Source organism: Lissotriton helveticus, chromosome 5_1 (genome assembly GCF_964261635.1).
Source record: "Lissotriton helveticus chromosome 5_1, aLisHel1.1, whole genome shotgun sequence".
NCBI classification, from domain to species: Eukaryota; Metazoa; Chordata; class Amphibia; order Caudata; family Salamandridae; genus Lissotriton; species Lissotriton helveticus.
Window position 1 is genome coordinate 390299809 of NC_136065.1, and position 19335 is coordinate 390319143.

Consider the following 19335-nt stretch of genomic DNA (forward strand, 5'->3'; position numbering starts at 1 on the left):
TTGGGAAACAAGTTGGAAATGTACCAACGGAGAACGATTCTCATATTTTCAGCCTGTTTCCGATTTTTTTTTTTAGGCTATTCAAGGAGTATTTTCTAAAATATATCTTGGTTTCATATTCCCAGGTGTGACAACACGTGTACAACGGGCACACGCAGAATTTCTCCCTAGTGGAAGAATTCTCTGCCAGAGTATAAATCGTGTAACTTCTCCTGTGCTTTTTTCCTCCATGGGGAAAACATTAGAAATTCTCTTTCCTTAATCTCAATCGAGCAGGTTGCATGGCAAGGGGGCGAATGTAGCCGCAAAGTATTTAACGCTAATGTCTTTGTCGTGCCAGAACCTGTAAAATTGACTCGATTATCATAGAGAGACGCGAGTCAGGAAATAAATGAGATGTTTGACTAGCTAATGGGGCACATAGGTTACCACTCAGATCTATAGGTGTATGCGCCTATATAGCTATATATACTCGGTGTAAGTCTCAGCCTCCCCTCTCTGTATGTCTGAATAATCCATACATATATTGAGATTTGAATACTTGCTGCAGAAGTTACATCCATGCCATGTCATTTCCAGTTGCACACAACGCGACAGACACAACATATCTGCAGATGGGCTGGCTGTCTTTGCGCCAACGGCATACTAAAGTTTAAAACTATTTGAAAGTTCATTCTCCCAGTACGTCCTGTCTGGTAGCTTAGATCTGCTACACAATTACAACGGCTTTGTTTGTTTTATTTATACAAAAGCAAACCGTTCTTGACTGGATAAAATGCGTACCACAACCGCCCGCGATAATAACGCTTGTCATTTACAGCGCTGTTGTGTTATAGTAAAGTCCACATTTGTAAAGCGCACAATCACCCGTAAGGGTCTCTAGGCGCTGGGGGGCCGTCGGGAAGATTAAGCGAGCTATTGCCCAGAGTCACATGGTGCTGGGCTAACCTGCCGCCGGAGCCGGGGATCGAACCATGGTCCCCAGATTCCAGCGTCAGTCGCCCTGGCCGCGGCACCACACCTCTTCCGTCTGCAAGTAATTGCTGCCTGCTGAGCTCGTCCAGTAGGGTACCATAGGTCTCACATTTGCGAGAGATTAAGCTATTGCCAATGTAAGTGACAATGCCATTTATTTATCTGTTTTCAAAACCAACTCAAATCAAAATTTTGTCATTTACAATGCCAATAGCTCTAACTTTTCAAGAGGCGAAACCGTTGCATTGTAAATGCTTGTTTGTTCTTGCTTCTACCGGTTGCAGCAGCACCATGTGATTTTAGTTAATTCCTAAAAGTGTTGCTTCAGATCTAAATATATGTATATATTTAAATTATTTATTAACTCTTGAACAGATTTAGAGCAGTAGGCAGTATTGCAATCGCATTACAAGGGCGCTCAACATCTACTTGGAAAATGCTCCTGTTATCCAAGGGTTTGTTCTTATCGGCCCTGCATAACCTTCACTGCTACTAAGCGTTTTCCTCTTGTCCCCGTGCCTACCGTACATAGAGAAAGAAATGGGCATTGCAACATGTACCTTTAACAAGAGTATAACATTTTAAGAAAAAACAAATTGCTCATTGAGAGACTTCCTGGATACAATTATATCTAACAAGTGCAGCAAAATCAGATTTCCCTGGATGGGCACAGGATGTGCGAGGGTCACCAGAGGGTCTTGAGGGGGAGGGCATCCATCATTCACACACACACATATTCACACTCCCATCCTGTCCTTGTTTGTCCATCCTGAGTGTCTCAATACGGGAAGCTAGCTACCACTTCTGCTATAGCTCCTCAATTGGTTTTCTACGAAGACCCCTTGATTCTTCAGTCCACAGTGCAGCCCTTCCTTTTGCAGCTCATGTTCCTACCTCTATCAGCCATGTACTGTGAGGCTGGCCATGTGGTGATCTTTAGTGGCGTGCTATGTCTCCACAAGCTATTTCCAGAACCAAGTATAGGAACCTATCGCCTACTTTTTTCCTCTGTCCGACTAACCAGGCATAGCTCTGCTGTACAGAGTTGTGGATGACAGAGTACGCTCCAGGTCTGCCGCCATCGGTGCTCAAGATCCCTCTGACTGGGCAAGCTCATACCTTATTTAAAAACCCCGCTCCAAGGGCAGCTCATGTCAGTGGCCTGGAACATGACACTCAGCCTCAAAGTGCTGTGGCTATGTGAACTGTGCACTACTGTCGGACAGTGGCGTTTCCTGAAGAGTGGACTCTGCTGAGAACAGGGATCTTCACCCTTTTGTGTAATAAGATCTATTTGTGTTCAGTGAAAATAATTGAAAACTACTAATAATCATGTTGCAATAGTCACCATATCAGGCAAGATTACTTTAGTGGCTATCATATTTAAAATTACTAGCAGTGGTTATCTCAGTGCATCAGTGCCAACAGTAATGTAACGAAGCATTGGCATAGCCAATAGGTCTCGCCTTTGGGACCTGCTGCATAACTAAATACTTATAAGGTCCCAAAGGCAAGACCTATTGGCAATGCCATTGCTTGCTAAGTGACTTGTCCCTTACCCTATTTGGTCATACCGCTGCAAATTTCTCAAAATTGACTGTAAAAATTGAAACTTCTTTAAGGATCATATGCAATGTTGCAGGGATTCTGGTATAGCACAACATCCACCAAATTCAACTTCACCTATGCGCTCTTTGGTTGGTTGCAAATTTGTCGTGCCAAGGGACATGTGTAAATATACTAATTTTTAAATGACACGTATGGAGATTTTATGCACACATATAACTTAATTGAGTTACCAAATCAGTGAAATGGTTGTCACTTCAGACATTTACTGTTGATGCCTAAACACAGTATGATGTATATCTTATAGCAGTACTACAGACTTGTGAATCTTGACGTTCTCAAGACAAGCACATGAGCAAAGTTCAGTTTGATAATAAAGATTAAGAAGCCATCAATACTTGTGGAGTCTAAATACATTCTTGAATTTTATTGCGCAGCAATGATCTCAAAGACATATATGTGCAGTAATGAGCTTGTTGAATACGATTATGTTCTTGTATTATTTTTTAGTGCATCCCATCACAAATTTTGAGGTCTGCATATCTACCGGGAAAGCTGCTTGGTAGTATTGAGTGTTGCACCTGTTCCCTGATGATGATGCACCAAAAGAGTGAGAATATTGGTGGAAACTCTGAGTGTGTGTTAACTTTGACTTAGATGCTTTTTGTTAACTATTTTACAGTTTCATGATGGTTTAGCACAAAAAGGAAGATGCTCCTATGGGGTTATTAGGTCATAAACCCTAATCTTTAACCTGTGTCAATGTGTCTACTGCTAATAAAAAATTAGATTGTGCTATTTCTCTTTGAATCTGTCCGGTTTTGTGTCTATTTCGTTTGCCTTTTTGATCGCCATTTTTATCATGCTGTTTGTGTTCTACATGTCTGTCCCTTCCCCACACGTTTACCCCCTTGATATGCAACTTAATGATTGTGGGTTATCAGCAAGAAAATACTCTGTGAATGGGCTCATTTTACGAATTAACATGAACTGGTGCAGGAATTTGGAGCTTGGTGGATCTATGTTGTGGCTTTGGGTTCTCGTTGGCAAGTTGTGTGCATGTTAGTATCTGGTTCTCTGATCGTACACTCACTGGTTAGTGGAATTTAACAGCTTGCGTGTGCGTTTACTTGTGTTCCATATCAAGTGGTGCGATAGTGCGTGTTATTTCTCACCACTTTCTTCCCTTCACCCCATACAATCCAACAGCAATAACTGGCCTTGAGTCATAACCCACATATGCCAACGTTTTGCTGAATACCCTGGGAGTGTGATAGGATAATTGGAAGACACCATTTTGTAGGTTTAGAGAAGTGGTAGTACTTCTAATATAAGCATTCACCTCTCTTCTCGTCGTCCCACCTCTTCCCACTTTCTTGATCACCAGAGAAGGTTGATTTGTGGCCCACTGAACCATTATTAAGTACAACATTAGATATCGATGCTGAGAAAGGATGGACACCAGTGCTAGGAAAATATCCATCACTTTTTTTTGTATACTTAAGTGCAACGTCTTGGTTGCGACGGGTATGCCGAGATTTGTGTTCCTTACATAGTGTGCCACTGGCACCAAAGTATACCCAACTGATGAGCTCTATTAAGGGTAAAACCTGTCTTTGGGTGCTTGTGCCACGGTTCACGAAGGACCTAGCCTGGTAGTTTCAGCTGGACTGTTCTATTGGAGCACGGTCAAGGCTGATTTACATATGGCTTGGTCCAAACTGAGGCGGTATGGTCGGAAAAATGATGGACTGGGTTGCGGCCGAGAGTAACTACTAGTTGCTGAGATTAATTAAAGCATTCCATCCTTCACTTTTTTTAATACTTCGGTGCTCTCTCCAGACCCTGCATGCATCTGGTGTGCTGCTAAATGAGAATGTGAGGAGTGTTCTCGGAGAGGGGTCACCACAGGGAAGAGGGTTTTGGGTCCAGGACAATTAGCCACTTGTCATCAAGAAGAAAAGTGAACTGAGGGAAACACATCTAGGTTACAGAGGGAGCAACAAGGGGAACAGAGTAAAGGGTATTTGGGGTCATTTACAGGGCGGAAATGGGAGATTATGGTCCTATGGCTGGGGCACATTGACCATAATTTAGGTGTGTAGTACACTTGATTGTGCATCAACCATGACTCTCCTGCAAAAACATGTTTTTTTATCATGATCAGTCTACTACCATGCGTCTGTTCTGATACCTGCCCTCATTAAAGTGTCTGAAAAAAGCCCCACCTTCCCCCTAGTGATTGAAGCATAGGAAAGTCATTGTCTTTTATTTAATTTGAGTATTTTATAGACCCCCAAATTACTCCTTCAGCACAACCACAGGTCTCTTTCCTCATCACTCACTCACTAAGTCACATTCTGAGTACTTTACTACACAGTTTCTAAGTCCTTGATAGTTTGGGCCAAGAATGTCCTACAAAAGCAACATCTGTTTATGCCAACTGACAACACAGTTCTGTGCCCGTAGCTTCACACCACAGGCCTCTTAACAGTTCGAGGCTGTTGCAGCGTGATAAGTGCAGAGTGACTTCGGCTGGCCTATCCAAAGATTTAGCTTAGTAGCTTCTCTCTTAAGCAAAATGAACTTGGGCTACCTGAGCTCTGTAAAAACCCATTTGATTTCTACAGCAGGATTATAAAGCTCTCGGGGCCTTGCACTCTGGGGCACCTTCAGAGGGCACCATCATTTAGGTAAGTCTCATTGTTTCTTGCTCATGGTTCTACAGAACCTGAGCGTTTATGGGCTTTTGCCGCTTTCTGGGACTAGGAAGTTAGACTTGAGATGTATAAACACCATGCACAGCATTCAGTTCCCCTGCCACATTAGTTGTAGTGTGGGTCCTGGGGAGAAGAGTCTGAAATTACTTGTGTCTTCCAGTTCACTTGGTATTGCTGGCTTAGTCGCCCCTTAGGCACTCCCATCATTTGAACAGTAAGTGACAGGGCCACAACAATCAAGAAAAACTCTGTCACACTTCTGGATAGTGCCAACCAGGTAAAGTAGCATGGTGGAGCACCCACAAGGTGACTGTGCACTGATGAAATATAATATTCAAGTAGAACAAAAAGACAATTTTTGCCTCTGCTTCAACCAGAGAAGCAGTTGTGAAGGAGGGCTCTCATAATGGCTGTGCTTAGAGCTACATTTTGTGAAGTCTTTTAACTCGTTGATTGGGAAAGTTGGTAGATATCTAGAAGAGCTGTCTAATGTAGGACCCTGTTCCTCAACCTCCAGCCCATCACTACCTCTGTAGTAGTTTCCATTGGCTCTCTGTGAAAAACAGAATAAAGTTTAAGGCTTTGTGCATTGCTTATAAAGCATCCTGCAACCAAGGCCCACGCTTTCTCCTAAATGCCTTAACCTTTCATATTCCCAACAGACCTTTACGATCTTCAAATGCTCTCCTGATGTCTGTACAGAGAACCAAAACTGTTTCCTGGGTGACAGGCGTTTTGTGGTATCCACAACAAAATTATGGAATTCTTTGGACCTAGAGGTCCGATCCTCCCAATCATTGATGATCTTTCGCAGGAAAATAAAAACCTGGCTGTTCAACCAGTAACCTGCTGATGTCTGACTTATAAAGCTTTTAGCTTTGTGTTCTTAGCGCCGAGACGCCCTTGGGCATTTGCGCGCTTTATAAGTTTCAACAATAAATAAATACATCTGCCTCCAGCTATCGAGATACATTTGTGGTCAAATAAGGCCTTTTTATTTTTTGGGAAAGTATGAAGCTTTATCTAGAGTTGGGTGAAAGAGCGTGATTTTTTATTTTTATTTTATTTTTTTGCAGAGTTTTATATAGCGCGAACTAGACCCGAACCGAATCAGGTATCAGAGCGCTTTACATAGCACCAGTTACGTTACATGAGGACATACTTTCATTTTTTATTTTTTTTTAGGCACGGGGAGATTAAGTGATTTGCCCAGAATCACAGGAGGTTTTTGGCGTCGTTACCGAGACTCGAACCCAGATCCCCAGGTCCGAGGTCGAGCGCCTTAGTTGTTAGGCCAACCCCTCTCCCAATCTTTATCTTGCGAACTTCCACAAACGTTTCATGAAATTGCTCCTTTTTTTAAGCAAAATGTGCTTTGCCAGTATCTTGCGAACATGCATCTCACTTTAAAACCACTTCACAAGATAATGACAGGAGATTGGTTTAAATAAAAAATGTCTCTTGGCAAGCAATACTCCTGAATCTGCATTAATTGGAAAGTCAGTACTCTATCTCCTGACTGACTGGTCCACTATCCCCCCCCCCCCACTCCCTCAACCCCATTAAAGTACTTAGGTTGGGAGAGAGTTGTGACCAAGGAAGCTCGGCTGTGAGATAGTGATCTGATCAGGGAGGTTGGGGGTTACAGAAGTTAAAGAAATGTGACTTAATAGGGATTACCAAGTTGGGAGATGGGTGTGAACGAACCTAGTAAATATCATTCTAGACACTGAAAAAGGAATTCAGCTAATCTGACAATGAAGCCTATAGATATATGGAATGGCTCATACTTCCAAGTGGCACCAATATTGTTAGACCTTACCCCTCTGGAGAATAGCATCCTCTCAGACCCCCACCTACAAACATCATGTATGTCCTCTACAATAACTTCCCAGACTCCATGAATGATCTTAGGACACAGTGGGTGGCAGACGTGGGTGAGCTAATAAATGATGGGTCAGTACATGTCGGGTCCCCAGAGAAGTTGTGATCAAGACAGGAATTCACTTGGTGTAACTCAAAATCCTACATAGATGTGCTTAACCAGGCCACGCTTGAATGGGATAAATACCAGTGATGAGATGATGGGTGCCTCAGGAGATGTATTTAGAATTGGTCAACTATGTTCATACCTTATGAGAGTGTCTGTATCTAAACCCCTTCTGGTCTGAAGCCATAGAATCATTGAGACAGTGTGTGGGTGAAACTATTTTATTGGATGTCTAGAGCTAGGAGCCCCATACGAAATATCTTAGATTATTCAATATCCAATATCCAAATAATCTTTATTTCGATCGTTGCAGATCATAAAAGATATACACAAAATCACATCATACAATTTATAAAAGTGATTCCGTGTTTGAAAGTTTAAAAGTTCGTAATTACAGTCTAAACAAGTAAGTACATATTAGGTTAAAATTAAGAGTTAGTAAAACGTGGCTCATTAGAATCCTTTATGATTCTTGTGCGTACTCTCCACATTGCCGCCAAAAATTTCGCCATAACAAACACTGTTGGAGCTGTTGTGTCCGTTTTAAGCACTCTGTAGGCTGGGGCATAAGTTCGAAAACCCAGATTCCTTAAATAGGGGACCAGCCAGTAGCTCCTGATCTTACTGTAGGCTCTGCAAAACAAGACCACGTGAAGGTCACTTTCCAGTTTATAATTGCATGCTGGACAGTTAGCCAACCCCGAGTTACCATCCCAGGATTTAGTAAAGGACCTCAGCGGAAGCGAGCCATATCTCCATTGCAAAAAAATCTTTCTTACATACACAGGGCACATGGCATCGAAGACATACTCGGGGCTATAGGAGTCTTTTGCTTTAGTAAATATGTCCATTAGAGAACCTTTCCGGATTAAGCTCAGAGATCTCTGAAGCATAAAGTTATAAAACAGTCTGGAGAGTTCTCTCCTCGGAAGTCTAGTGGACATCACCTCCGGATTACACCATAGTTCAGGGACTCCGAGGGTCGTACACATGTCCCTGATGTATTTCAGCCATGGAATTTTGGACACATGTATTGACCTAAGTAGCTCCTGTAGTTCACTTCTGTAGTGTCCCAGGTCCTGACTGCTCCACAGACGTCTCCAGTATGCCAAAGGTTTGAGGCCCAGTTCTTCAGTAATTGGACGAAGTGCCAGGTCCATTCTTAAGGGAAGAAGAGGGCTACTCGGTGGGAGGGCCGCTAGTTGTCTAATAAAATTGTTTTCTGCGACCTGTATAGCCTGGAGCGGTGTATGTCCCCATAACTCAGCCCCATAGGTAATACCTCCTCGAGCTTGTGCTTTGTAAATGTGTATTGCAGGAGTCAGAGGGCACAAATAGGACTTATTGACAATTCTCATAATAGCGCCAGCCCTCTGAATTAGTTTGGTGGTTGCCTTTGTTTTGTGTGGTAGCCAAGTTAAATTCTGGTTCAGAGTTGTACCCAGGTACTCAATTACAGAAACTCTTTCTAGGGATACGGATCCCAGGCGGGGATTTGGGCAACTTTTAGGTTTTTTGCTTAGAATCATGAATTTGGTCTTGGAGGGGTTTCTTTCTAGTCCCCTTTCAACACAAAACTCCAAGAACCCATTCAAAATCCTCTGCAGTCCCATTGGTGTTTTTGACAACAGCAGGGTGTCGTCCGCGAACATAATCGCAGGCACCCTGCTGTTGTTTAGTTGTAGTGCATCAACATTAGGGATCCTGCTTAGATGCTCTATCACCCCGTTCGTAAATAGACAGAAAAGGGTCGGGGCCAACACACAACCCTGCCTTACTCCTCGTTGGACAGGGAACCTATCTGTCAGCTGACCGCCCTTTCCATATCTTACACGGGCATAGTTGTCTGTATGTAGCCTAATTAGAATCTGGAGTATGTCCCCGGGTACGCCTAGATCTGCCAGTACCGCCCACAACTTGGCCCGAGGGACCAAGTCGAAGGCGGCACGGAGGTCCACAAAGACCGCATACAGTGATCCACCTTCTAAATGCGTCGTCTTCCAATACAGGATGTTTAATCTAAGTATTTGGTCAACTGTTGAGACACCCTTTCTAAATCCCGCCTGAAGAGGGCTTAAAATGTCGGTCTCCTCCATCCAGCTTTGAAGCCTGTCCAGGATTAATCTACCAAACAGTTTTTGGGTTATATCAATGAGGCTGATTGGGCGATAGTTGACTGGGAGCAGAGGCAACCCCTTTTTAAATATCGGGACCACCTCCGCTCCCAGCCAACTATCCGGTATTTTCATCCCCCCCAACACTGCATTGAACAACACCATCAGGTAGGGTGCCCAAATCCCAGGTTCCTGTTTGAACAGGTCCCCAGGCATCCCATCCAGACCCGGTGCTTTTCCGGAGGAAAGCCCTGCTATTGCCACCCTAATTTCTTTGATGGTAAAAGGGGCAGAAGTACATGTGTTGTAGGTAATTGTTATTACTGACTCCTCATTTTCAGAAGAATATAGCTGCTGGAAGTGATCTTGCCAAACATTTGCCGCAATGTTTGGTTCGATAGCCGAGGGAAGATCCCCACTTCCATGATTGATTGTTCTCCAGAATCTACGGGAGTCCCTTTCGGCTAGTGACTCCGATAAATTCTCCCAGTGCCGTACGTCCCACTCTATTTTAGCGTTAGCTATAAGTGATTTGTAAGCACTCCTTTTGGAGCGGATCTCCTCCCTGGTGCCTCCTTCTTTTATAGTAGATAGAAGGTCCCGCTTTGCCAATGTACAAGTACTGTTATACCAGGTGTTTTTGGTTGAACCCTGTGTTCTTGTTTCCCCTGCACTGAAGAGGTGATCCTCAAGTTTCTTACTTAGGTGTAGATGTAACTGAGCTAGATCCTCACTAACCGCTTTCGTGGAGTCAAGGCTCCCTAGGTCAAAAGCCTTCTCAAGCAAAGGAATAATCCCTGCGTAGAGGGCGGATAGCTTCTCTCCACTTGATGCGAGCCTTTCCCATCTTATCCGCCTCCTGTTGTTCTCCAAGAGGTGTCCTCCTATCTGTTCCGAGGCACATAACTCCGTCTCCCCCGAAGAAGGGACGGTGTAATCTAGCTCCAAGGCATTGTGAGCACTGTCGTATCTATCTATTATTTTAAAATCCACTACCCTTTTCCATGCCTGCATTTGTACCAGGAAGTAATCTAATCTAGATTGCCTCCCTACTTTATTAAATGTACATTTGGATGGAATGTCAGACCTAGTTCGGCCGTTACAGGCTCTCAAACCAAAGGTGAGATTTAAAGTGTTTATTTGGACGGCCAGAGGTGTCCATGCTCTAGGAGGGGGTGCTTCCGTCTGAGGGACCTGCCAACTTGAATCCTCCTCTAGGGAGGGTCCATCAAGTAGACCAGGTAGTGGCTCAAAATGTGAATTGAGGTCGCCCCCTACTAGGTAGGGCATATCCCCAGGGATGGATTCTAAGATGGTCGACAGTGTTTCTATAGTTTTAGAAATAGCCGTTATTGGAACTGGCCTGGAATAGATGTTTATGACTAATAATTTAAAGTGACCTGGCCATTCAAGTAAAACTGCCAATATGTCGTCTGAGTCTGCTGGATATCTTGAGGCTACACAACCTAGATCCGAGGCGACCCAGGTTGCTAGGCCCCCAGATGGACGACCTCTCCCCCCCCCATAAAGCGGGGATTGAAAAGGTCTGAAATCCCATAGAAGTCGTCTCATCCCTTGTCCAGGTCTCTTGGAAAAGACAAACTCCTTTTGAGTGTATTAACTCAGCCCATGAATCCGAGTCTATTTTGTTAGTGAGGCCGGCTACATTCCACGAAAGTAGTTTTAAAATTTGGGAGGCATGCTGTGTACCAAATTGGCTAGTTCTTAGGCTGGTAAAGCTTGGACGTAGGGCACTATCTATTTGCCCTTCATCCATCAGAGGGACTTCTAAGATAATATCCCCTTTACTTAAGACTGAGGTCTGATCTAGAGGCCCATTAGTGGATTTCTTCTCTCCAAAATTGAGATTGGGTAAAACGTGGTTACCCTGAACAAGACCTAGTGGAGTCTCAATTGCCCCTTCCACAGAGGCCATCTGTCAGTCCACCATTTCTAGACAGTCATAACGGTTAGACAGTGGTAGAAATGGTGGTGGCTGGTGAAATCTTGGGGGCCATGGCTCCTCTCTATCAGATGCTCCCCTTCCCCTTCGCCCTCTCTGTGCGATCTCCCATCCCTGGAAGTCGCTGTAAGAAGACGGAAGGACAGGGGGCATTCGTGGTTGATTAAAGGGGGTTCTCCTCATTCCCCTGTTGCCCTCCCAATTTCCTAATGAGTCCTGATGGTATCCTCTCCTCTGTACGTTATTTACATGGTCGTTGGCTGGGTAAAAAAACGACAGAGGGACTGGATAAATGGTGCTTCCTTCGTCCTCCAGGAAAGAACTGCAGATGAATGCGACTGTTCCTGGTTCCTTGAAGCTCACTAATATGCAGTCACCGCTAATTGTTTTAGGTCTCCTACCTACCCACGAGACTCTTCTTACCATGCGAATATCGCTGGTCTTACCACTGGGAAGCGGTCTGTGTGTTGAGAGCCAATTGATTACTTTGTTTTTTAGTGACTCCCCTGTCTCATGTGAGTCTGATTTTAATTCGGGTACCCCTACCAAAATAGCAGTGTATTGAGCTACCTCGGGTGGGAGATTGACAGTGACTGTTCTTGGTGGTTTTACCCGAGGAATGTTCGAGTCAGACGAATTTTGGTTGGTGTTCAACAGAGGTTTGGGGGGGACTTTTACGTTGTGAATTAGCCTGCGTATTCTCATTAATTGTCTGTGGAAGATGTTGCAAGGTATGGGGTTGTTTGTTGGAGACACCCCCAGAAGTCACCGGGTTTGCTGGTTTAGCTATTGATTTAGACAGATGGTTGCTATTCAATGCAGTATTTTTGGCCATAGCAGGTGTTGTTCCGGCCTCGTTGACTTCTGTAGGTTTGGGGGGACCCATGTTAATGTTGTGTTTTGGGTCAATGATGGAGGGTATGGGGAAAGGAGCCCCCGATTTCCAACCCTCCATAACTTGTAAGGCAGTCTTCTCAATTTTAATTAGTCTCGCCTCCATTTTTATTAATCGGGCTTCCAGGGGGCTTATTATTGACTTGAGAAGGTGTCCTATATCAGCTAATGTTATTTCCTCTTCAGCTATCTCAGAATTATGTTCGATGGAAGGGGGTATCGGAGCAGTGAGGGTGTCACTAGGAAATTCCTGAGAAGGGTCAATTAATAACACAGGTGATGTTCTTTCCTGGGAATTATGATCTATGTTAGTTATATTATGTGTTGGCCCTACCTGTAGGTCCGTTTTTTTTAATTTTCTTTCTTTAGTACCTTGTTTCCCAGTTCTCCTCTTTTGGATGGCTCCCTCCCTTATCCCTCGATCTGTGCTAACTAACACTAATGATGTTGGGGTATCAGCTGTGGTTTGGGTAGATTCTTCCCCACAAGAGGTAGGGCTTGGGATAATTCTACTAGTATCCTCCCCCAATTCTATAGAGACTGGTGGTTGGGTGATTTGCGTTAGAGGGAGTGAGAGAAGACTCCTATCATGTAGATCGCTTAGTGATCCTTCAGAGAGATCAACGCTAATGGTTCGCTGCACCCCCCCACTGGCACCGAGCTGTGAATTAACTGTGGCCCGCATGGACTCAGGAGTTTTTGCCGTTGCTATGGCCCCCATCGATGATCTCCTGATCCAATCTATTTCCTGCGAAATTCGCCTTTCCAAGAGGGTAATATCATCTATCAAAAGGGAACCAGCCTTCGTAAAATAGTTATCTATTTTGCCTTGATTTGGGGCGGTTGTACTGGATCCGTTAGCTGCCAGGCTTGCTTTACTCCTTGTCTCCATTTTGCTCATAGTGATCAGTATGGCTCAAGGGCGGCCAAAGATGTTACAAAAATCACTATGGCCAAGGATAGATGTGAGGGAAGTACCTGATGTATATGGGGTGGCCCAGTCCAGACTCTCACACTCTCGAACGGCCTCAAACGGCCCGCTCTTTGCCCGGTCTTCGCCCGCGCCTCCGCGCGCGTCCCGCGTCAGGAGGCTGGGCTAAGTAGGAAGAGGGGGCGGGAAGAGGCACCAGGTGCGCAGAATGATCTTGCTGCAAGCGCTCCTGGTCCTCGCACTCCCGCGCCCAGTCGCAGGACGTAGTTTCCCGGGTCCGAAGGGTGACTGAGCACACGGGCTCCCAAGTCAGATGCACAAATTAATTAAGCCTCACGGGCAGCAAAGAAAGGGATCCTTAAAAGTTCCACTGCGAGCGGCACCCGCGGAGCGGGGGCCGCGAGGTGTTTTGAGCACACAGAGAGGAGGGGGCGGGAAGAGGCACCAGGTGCGCAGAATGATCTTGCTGCAAGCGCTCCTGGTCCTCGCAGTCCCGCTCCCAGTCGCAGGACGTAGTTTCCTGGGTCCGAAGGGTGACTGAGCACACGGGCTCCCAAGTCAGATGCACAAATTAATTAAGCCTCACGGGCAGCAAAGAAAGGGATCCTTAAAAGTTCCACTGCGAGCGGCACCCCGGAGCGGATTATTCTGTGCCTATGTGTTAATGGTAGCCAGGAGAAATATGGTGAGGCTCTGGGAAGCGCATGCCCTCCCTCCCCCAAACTTCGATGGATCGAAAAAGATATGGACTGCTGTATGCTAGCAGAAAAATATGTATACAATTGGAGGGGCTGTTCTAGGAAATAGGAGAAAATATGGGAATACTAGAAGGTATACAAAGGTATGACGTCAGCCAGCCTTTGACAGCGGCATGGTAAATGATATCTGGAGCTTGGTGGCAACAACCGACCCGAGGAGAGGTTTGTGGACCCCTGGTTGTCCTGCCCTAGTTTTGTTTACCATAGTGAAGGATGTCATTTGATGTCACTTTCATGAGACTTGGGAACAATTCGTGTTATTTATAGCCGTGGTTCTCTCTCAGATTGTAAACTGAAAAAAAATATTTTAAAAACTTTTTGTTTAAAAAGAAAAAAGATAATTTTCACAAGGCAAGTTTATTTAGTTGAAGTGCATTTTTACTTTGGGCTTTAGCGGTAATAGACCATATCAGCCCATGATTTACTTCAGTAACCACTGACCAGTTACCCCAAGAAAAGGACTCATTTCAGCCCTCAACTTTAGCACGTGGTTGTTTTGGTAGTACTCTGGGACTATGTTATGAAGTGGTTGGTGTGCATTGTTATGTGGTGGCATTGGCAGGCTGCAGTGTGGTCTCTGCTAGTATGGTGTGATCTTGTCTCATGGGCAAAAACAATTATTTGCAGTTTCAATGATGCCATCAAAGCCCCCAGTCCTTTTCATTCTGTGTGAGGTCTTCAGCAGTTAAATAGGAGTGATGTATTTATGTGTACTTTTGCATATCTCACCATAATCAGCGAATTTCCATAGTTGATAGGTTCTGGAGCGCAACAGTGGCTCCAATTAAACTGAGGTTTGTATGTCTCTTTTTTTTTAAATTATGAGATATTTATTGGTCATGTTAAGGAACAATAATGTACCTGAACAAAACTTTGGTCATAAATGTTTTGGGCTTAATTTTGATATATTAGAAGTAGTGCTGTGGTATCCCTCCATACGCTTTAGCCACGCCAGACCCCTGATGCACCCAGTCCCACTGCTCCAACAGATGGAAAATTACTTCTACTACCTGTCCCTGCACGCACTCCACTACCTTTGCCCCTTCGTTCTGTTCAAACAGTTCGCTCAATGTACCTCGAGGCCTTATCTTGTACTTGGACTCTGGACGTGAGGCATGTCATTAGATCCATAAAGTATAGAAGTAATATTGCAATTCCTCTGTTAATATTGATTTATGTAATAGAGTAGCTGTTCCCGATTCAGAGATGTGATCGGTGATAGCACTAGTGATGTGAAATGCTATGTCATCAATGATATGTAATGTCACAGTTGGAACAATATTTAGTGAGAAGTTTGGTGGTAGATAGAAACATGGAAGGATCACCAACGTGAATTGATGAAAGGGTCCCTAACTGATGTGTACTCCTGTTGCTCCCCTACCCTCTGCCAACATTGCCTCCAATGCAGTTGACAGTTGTTAGAAGAAGCAAAGCTGGAGACATCACACCAGCTTTGTTCATTTTACGGTACCACCTTCAGGTAGCATGCTGTGAGCAAAACACATGTTTGTGTTTAGTCAAGGTACAGGCATGATTTTTATCACAGAGAATGTCTGCTCCGATTTATTTGGGGACGCCTTTGATAGCAGAGCACTCCCTATTTGTGTAAATCATTTACACTACGCTCTGTTTTTATGATCTGTGCCCCAGTATTGAACCAGAACAGGGGTCTTCATAAGCTTGTAAACTGAATTTAAAAGGCAAAGGCTTCATTTTTAATTTTGTCTTTTTTGGGGGGGGGGGGGGCAGTTTCAGAAAGACAGGCAGTAGTAAATTGTCTGTTGCATTTACTCTGTATAGCTGATTCAGCTGATACTAAATACTTCTCAGGATTTTGTTTCCTTCTCCTGAATCGCGATTTGCTAATCTTGCATCCAATATGGCTCTGTTCTCTCCTACATATTTTAATTTGGTCTGCTATTATTTACACTGTGACTTTTATTTGTTTAAGACAACAAAACATCGAGGAAAACATGACTATTGCGATGGAGGAAGCTCCAGAGAGCTTTGGACAGGTAGTGATGCTGTACATTAACTGCAAAGTCAACGGATATCCAGTCAAGGCCTTCGTTGATTCTGGTAAGACATTTTGAGAGGAATTGGTCAGAGTATGGTTTTAATCACATTGGATGTGTAGCATTGTGTGCCATTATTGTTCGGTTCTCTAACTAAAACTGTATAAAATTGGATTTGCTGCAGATAATAGAGGTAAGTCTATTAATTAATGTTGTGGCTGTCCTCTGTATAGATGTATTTTGCATCCACTTCCGTGTCTGGAGAAATGTTTAGGTGCTGCCTCCAAACAGTTTAAGCTGTCTTGGCTACCATAGGTTTAATTTAAAAAAAATCATAACACTATTACATACTTGCAAATGTATGTGGGTAACCTTGAGAGCTATCTGTCCTTCCTAACCCTCAATTGATCTTTTCAGGTTTCAGCCACGATTTGTTTTTACCAAACACCGGCTTTAGCAAGTGGCAATCGGTCAGGCCACTTTATCCAATGGTTGTCCTGCACTTTAAATGATGTTTTACTGATGTGCCTGGGCTTCTGTTTCACTCCATTATTTTTATGATTGCCAATGTCTTTTTTTTGTAATCCAAGTTCGGTGACAAACAACTGAGTCTCTTTGAGTGTATTCAAGAGATTGGATTGCTTCACCATGTGAAAAGTAGCTGGTCAGCCGATGCCAGCGCTCTATGTCCAAAATGCACAGTGCACCATGTAGAATTGCTGTATCCAGAACTGTAGCGTGCCCTCATCTAGAGGTTTATTTTCCTCTTTGAAAGAATTTGATATGTGTCTTTGCAAAGCTCTAAATTGCTTCAGTTACATATTCACTGGATCCCTGCATACTTCTTTAGTAAAGATGAGACCTTGCTTATTTTTAAGCTGTTTTTGACCGTTTCTTGGGCCAGAGAGGGTTTGAGGATTCTCACATGGCACTGTAAAATCACGAGACTGACCTTTGGGAAACTTTGGGGAAGGATGGTGTCAGAGAATTGGTTTGGTTTTGGCAGGGATACAGAGTCCTTCCTTAAAAGTTGCTGAACTGATGGAAGACAATGAGGACTTGCATCTCTGGTTTGTTTTGCCATTGTCATTAAATCTTTGGGGATGTGGAAGGGAAGTGCTCTGTATTTTTCACCTTCTGTATGAAGCAACCAGAGAATTCCTTACTGCTTTCTGAGCTTGATTGTTTCTCGGGTGGGTAGAGTTGTTTAATGTTTAAAGGCACTGTGTTCATTTTCCAAATACAATCTCTACTACAAAGTTGCTTTAATAGCATCCAGGGTGACACTGTAATCACAGATGTCTTTATTGTTTAAAAACATTTTCTTTCTTTTCATTGTGCAGTTTTTCCTTTTATTAAAGCAGTTTGTGCAACTACTTGTTTTTCTCCTGAGCCTCTTCTCTGCGCTCACACTGTAGCTATGGAAAGTTTGTGCCATACAATAGCATTCATTAACAAGCCATACCATACTATACAATGACAGACTATACCATACTATACAGTAACAGTCCATAAGATATGGCGGGGAATAGCATACCATATTGTACAACAACAGCCCATTCCCTATTATACAATATTAGGCCAAACCATAAAATATTCAATAACGAACCATAATGTATTGTTACCATTTCATACTATACAATAACAAGGTATACCATATAATACCGTGAAAAGCCATTCCATAAAATAACAGGCCATACCATACTGTCCAGTGATAGGTCATGCCCATCATTCTATAAGACATAAAAAAAAAAAAAGCTAATACATCTTGCATTGGCCAACCAATGGAAACTCAAGTGTGATTTTGGCACAGAGGAAGCATGAGTGGTGGGTTCTTGATTTTAGGTTTCGCCTGAGACTGCGCATGCACTGTCGCTTGAGAGAGCTTTTCAATTAAAAAACACAAAAACTAAAAAGGGCTTATAGCCCACCCAATATATAGGATTGGTTGGCTTCACTGTCTCTCATTTCCTTGCTTCTCATTGGTCAGCACATGCTGGTTTCACATTCTCTTCGTGTGTTTGTCCTTCGCATGGACCAAGTAGGGCCTCTTGTTGTGCAGCCAGTTTCATTCCACTATTCATGCACTTTTGGAGTTTTTTTTCTTTACTTTCGTTGTAGTACTCCATAATATTGAATGGATTTGCAGTTCTTCTTCCTGCTGTGCGTAGTTGATTGCCTGGCCCACTTCCACCCACTGTCCATTGTCTTACTGTACACTCCTGCTGTTCCTTGTGTTCATTTTCCCCTCCAGCTGTCTGTTTTCTTGCTGTCTCCTCCTGCTCTCTACCCACTGTCCCTTGTGTTGTTTGCCCCCCCTCACCCCCCACACCTTCCTCCTGCTGTCCATGTTGAGGCTCCCCCACTTGTCGTAACAAAACAAGCATTTACAATGCAATGGTTTCGCCTTTGGAAAAGTTGGAGCTATTGGCATTGTAAATGACAAAATTTGTTTTTATGTGTTGGTTTTGAAAACAGATAAATAAATGGCATTGTCATTTACATTGCCATTAGCTTAATCTCTCGCAAATGTGAGACCTATTGTACCCTACGGACGAGCTCAGCAGACAGCAATTACTACCACACACACACACACACCCAGAGCCAGCCACACACACACACACACACACACACACACACACACACACACACACACACACCCAGAGCCACACACACACACACACCCAGAGCCAGACACACACACACACCCAGAGCCACACACACACACTCAAAGCCACACTCGCACACTCAAAGCCACACTCGCACACACATACACCCAGAGCCACACACACACACCCCCAGAGCCACACACACACACCCCCAGAGCCACACACACACACCCCCAGAGCCACACGCACACCCAGAGCCACACACACACCCAGAGCCACACACACACCCAGAGCCACACACACACACCCAGAGCCACACACACACACAACACACCCAGAGCCACACACACACACCCAGATCTGTGGTGTGACAGAGGGCCGCACTATAGCGGTAGTGGTCCTGGGTGGGTCAGTGATTGCGTAAGGACGTCTAAATGTTAAATAAACGGGCAAGCATTTATTTGCAGGTTAATTGAAGTTAAGTGGTGCAGGACACCACAGCAGTTCATTTAACCTGCAAATAAATTCTTTCCCGTTTATTTATCATTTTTTCTGAATATTAGTGCTCAGCAAGTAAACAGCAGCTGGTGCTACTATTCACCAGAGGGCCAGATGTAAAGGTCAAGAGGGCCGCAAGCACCCACCCCCGGGCCGTACCATCACCGCTCTCAACCAACCCTGAACAAACTCCAATCAGCTGCCGGACAGTCTTCAAAAAGGAATGATACGGTCGGACGCCCAAGGAACTAGTGACTACAGCAGTCGACGAGTCCTAGAAGCTTGACTAGGAGGCCAGTCAA

The 19335-nt window shown here is 44.1% G+C and overlaps 1 protein-coding gene across 4 annotated transcripts in view; it reads left to right on the forward strand.

Moving 5' to 3' along the window:
- Positions 1-19335, forward strand: part of LOC144754594 (protein DDI1 homolog 2-like) — a 127710-nt gene that overhangs the window by 77428 nt on the left and 30947 nt on the right. For all 4 annotated transcript variants that reach the window (XR_013594748.1, XR_013594747.1, XM_078642585.1 and 1 more), the window contains exon 5: positions 15863-15990. Coding sequence is in view for 2 of the 4 variants with exons in the window: in XM_078642585.1 (XP_078498711.1) it covers positions 15863-15990 (128 nt within the window). In the remaining 2 variants the exon portion in view is untranslated. The remainder of the gene's footprint in view (positions 1-15862; positions 15991-19335) is intronic.